At 67.8% G+C, this 3,611-nt stretch overlaps 1 protein-coding gene across 2 annotated transcripts; it reads left to right on the forward strand.

Annotated features, from left to right (window-relative positions):
- Window positions 1–658: 658 nt before the first annotated feature.
- CTRB1 (chymotrypsinogen B1) lies at window positions 659–3,009 on the forward strand. Of its 2 annotated transcripts, none has more exons than XM_010584281.1 (7): window positions 659–728; window positions 848–951; window positions 1,073–1,152; window positions 1,266–1,344; window positions 2,152–2,332; window positions 2,629–2,762; window positions 2,848–3,009. In XM_010584281.1, exons 1-7 carry the CDS (start codon window positions 659–661, stop codon window positions 3,007–3,009), a joined length of 810 nt encoding a protein of 269 aa, XP_010582583.1. The 2 variants fall into 2 exon arrangements, with proteins under 2 accessions (XP_010582583.1, XP_010582592.1); XM_010584290.1 differs by having other exon boundaries at window positions 659–707.
- The last annotated feature ends 602 nt before the right edge of the window (window positions 3,010–3,611 follow it).

Here is a 3,611-nt window from a genome sequence, read left to right on the forward strand (position 1 = left end):
GTGGGGACAGACCCTGCCTGGGGCCCAGTAGCTCTTATACCTGCTGCTGGGCACGTCCCTGCCGCTGGCCTTGCCGCCACGGCCTCGGGAGATAGCGTGGCGCCCGGCACAGTGCCACCAGCACAATGCCAGCCTTGGCATCGTGGCCATCACCCAACCCCTGGGTGTCCTGGAGGCCTGGCCCTGGGGATGATCAGGGACCATGTGCCCCAGCCTGGGCAGCAGTTGGGAAGACACATTTTCACTGCAGGGTGAACAAGCACTGGCAGAGGTTGCCTGGGGCGTCTGTGGCGTCTCTATCTGTGGAGATACACAGAAGCCACCTGGATATGGTCTGTGGGTGGCCCTGCTGGGGTTGGACCAGTTGAGCTCCGAGGTCCCTTCTAACCTTAACCACCCTGTGACAGCTCACCCCATACACCAGGCCAAGGAGCATGCTGAAGCCAGGACTTAGACCCCCACCAGCACCGCCCCATGACCCAAGCCAAGGCCACCGGCTCCAGGTGCCATGCTCCCAGGGCCTGTCCTGGCACTGTGCCGGGCGCCACGCTATCTCCCGAGGCCGTGGCGGCAAGGCCAGCGGCAGGGACGTGCCCAGCAGCAGGTATAAGAGCTACTGGGCCCCAGGCAGGGTCTGTCCCCACCCCCACGAGTGGCGATGGCTCTGCTGTGGCTGCTGAGCTGCCTGGCGCTTGCAGGCTCTGCCCGTGCCACCCTCTCCCTGGACAGTGCGTGGGGCTGTGGGGCTCAGTGGGGTGGGCAAGGGGCTCAGGGGGGTGGCAGCGGTGGGGGAGCATGGGGCTGGGGCGTTCGGAGCCCCCGTCCCACGTCTGCCTGTGCCCCACAGGCTGCGGTGTGCCCGCCATCGCACCCGTCATCCCTGGCTACAACCGCATCGTCAATGGGGAGCCGGCGGTGCCAGGGTCCTGGCCATGGCAGGTCTCCCTCCAGGTAAGTGCCCAAGGTGGGGCGGGTGCTATACTGGGTGCCGGGATGGTTACCGGGGCAGGAGCTGGGCACAGAGAACCCCGGCGGCAGTGCCGGCGGTGCTGACGGCAGCTCTCCCCACTAGCGCTATGATGGCTTCCACTTCTGTGGCGGGTCACTGATCAGCGAATACTGGGTGGTCACCGCTGCCCACTGCGGTGTCAGGTAGGCACCAGCTCTGCCACTGGCTGGCGCAGGGCTGGGCACGGGCACGGGGTCCCCAAGGAACCCCCCATCCCTGTGCCAGTGCCTGGTGCTCAGCACCTGCTTGTGCCCAGGACCACTGACACTGTGGTGGTGGGCGCATATGACCAGGCCTCACCCTCCCCTGATGAACAGAAGCTCACCATCGAGAAGGTACCACCGGTGTGGGGGCTGTGTGCCTGTGGGGTCCCACAGTCACCATGGGGAACCTTGGGGGGTCTGGGTCCTCTTGTCCTGGGGCTCGGGTCCCCAGGGGGTCCCTGGTTCCCCATATTCTGAGGGTCAGGGTCCCTAGGGTGTCCATGGTGCCCTGCGTCCCTGGGCTGGGGTCCCCTGGGGTGTCCCTGCTCTCCCTCATCCCTCAGGTCAGGATCCCATCCCCAGGACCCCCAAGGGATGGGCTCAGGCCCCCAGGGTCCCCTCATCCCAGCAGGTGGTGTGACCTGGGGTGTCCCTGTGGAGCCCTGAGCAGCCCCAAGGTCCCCGGCCGGCAGCAACCCCGGGTGGGACATGGGTTCGTTGGTGACCCCATCATCCTGAGGACTGGGGTCTGCGCCCTGGTCCCTGGCATCCGTCGGTGCCTGGGGTTTTCACCCGCTCCCTGGGGGCACCTCAGCTGGGGATCCCCCCGAGTCCCTGTTGGTGTCCCTGGGGTGTCCCTGGGGTGTCCACCCATCTGCCCCCAGGGCTGGGATCTGCCTCCTGGGTTCCTTTCAGCCCAGGATTTGGGTCTGCTCCCTGGGGTCCCCGTGAGTCCCTGTCGCCTCCCTGCTCCCCTGTGCCCCAGGGGCTGGAATCTGCACCCCAGGGACCCCATCAGCCTGGGACCCACAGGGCCATTCCATGGGGTTCCCATCCGTCCCCGGGGTCCCTCTCGGTCCCCGTCAGTCCCTGTGGAGTCCCCAGTGCCCAGCGCCCTGGCTGAGGGTGTGGGCACTGGGAGTGGTGCTGCCTGTCCAGGTCTTCAAGAACCCCAAGTTCAACATGCTGACCATCCGCGACGACATCACTCTGCTCAAACTGGCCACCCCAGCACGGCTGTCGGCCCGTGTGTCCCCTGTCTGCCTGCCTCAGCCCACCGATGACTTCCCGGGGGGCATGACCTGCGTCACCACCGGCTGGGGGCTCACTGACCCCAATGGTACTGCACTTTCCTGTCTCCATCCCAGTCCACCATCCTCATCCTCAGCCCCAGCCCGATTCCCTATTCCGATCCCATCCCATCCCTGTCCTCCTCGCCATTCTCATCCCTGTCCCCTTCCTCATCCACATCCCCAGTCCCCAACCCTGACCCATTCCTCTCCTCATTTCCACGCCCATCCCAATCCCCGTTGTCATCCTCCTCCACATACCTTTCCACATCCCAATCCCCATCCCCGTCCCAATTCCCATTCTCATCCCCGTCCCCGGCGCTGACACCGCCCCGCTTGCCCACAGCCTCGGAGACTCCGACGGTGCTGCAGCAGGCAGCCCTGCCCCTGCTCACCAACCCGCAGTGCAAGCAGTACTGGGGATACCGCATTGCTGATGTGATGGTGTGTGCCGGTGCTGATGGTGCCTCCTCCTGCATGGTAGGTGCCCCCAGCTCCCCCTGCCCCTTCCTGCCCCATGGACCCCCACCACCCCCCAGCCCCTGTGCTCACCCGCTGCCCACAGGGCGACTCTGGGGGCCCGCTGGTGTGCCAGAAGAACGGTGTCTGGAACTTGGTGGGCATCGTCTCCTGGGGCAGCAGCACCTGCGACCCCAACACGCCCGGTGTCTACGCCCGCGTCACCAAGCTCCGCAACTGGATCAACTCCATCCTGGCGGCCAACTGAGGCCGGCAATAAACGCTGCCAAACTCACCACGCTGCTTCCTCACTGCGGCGCCGGGATGGGCGGGAAGGGGGCACGGGGCAGCCGAGCGACTGGGGGACGCGTAGCTGGGGACAGGGGCATGCGGTGGGTTTAGGGACACTTCTCCGGGCGTGGGGACAGATGGACGGGGGGAAGGGGACGCCTGGCCGGGAGGGCTGCAGGCTTGGGGACGTGTGGCCTCCCACGGGGTCGGGAACCCCCGGCCAGCTGCAGGGACACCCGGCCGGGCTGAGGGAGCCCTGGCCAAGGAGGACAGGAGGCTTGGGGACACGTGGCCTCCTCCGGGGACACCGGAGCGAAGCAGGGGTGGGCGGCCAGGGGCAGGGACGCCTGAGCGGGCTCGGGGACGCCGGCTGCAGAGCAGGTGTGGGGCCAGGCCGGGTGTGGGAGCTCCCACGGGGACACCCGGCCGGGGAGCGGGACACCTGGCCAGGCACGGGGGCACCTGCCCTGGCTGGGGACACGGGGGGGGCGGGGACAGCCGGGCGCACGTGTGGGGACAAGGCCGGCTCTGGGGACCCCCGGCCAGCTGCGGGGACAGCCCCGGGCCGGGGGCCGGGGG

Source organism: Haliaeetus leucocephalus, unplaced genomic scaffold, assembly GCF_000737465.1.
Source record: "Haliaeetus leucocephalus isolate CR32 unplaced genomic scaffold, Haliaeetus_leucocephalus-4.0 Scaffold92, whole genome shotgun sequence".
Taxonomy (NCBI): domain Eukaryota; kingdom Metazoa; phylum Chordata; class Aves; order Accipitriformes; family Accipitridae; genus Haliaeetus; species Haliaeetus leucocephalus.

Bases quoted from the DNA above. Each gene is read 5' to 3' on its own strand.
- CTRB1 (XM_010584281.1), top strand. From the start codon at position 659: ATGGCTCTGCTGTGGCTGCTGAGCTGCCTGGCGCTTGCAGGCTCTGCC. The intron at 1,153-1,265 runs GTAGGCACCAGC...GCTTGTGCCCAG, and splicing joins GCTGCCCACTGCGGTGTCAG to GACCACTGACACTGTGGTGG. The intron at 2,333-2,628 runs GTACTGCACTTT...GCTTGCCCACAG, and splicing joins GGGGCTCACTGACCCCAATG to CCTCGGAGACTCCGACGGTG.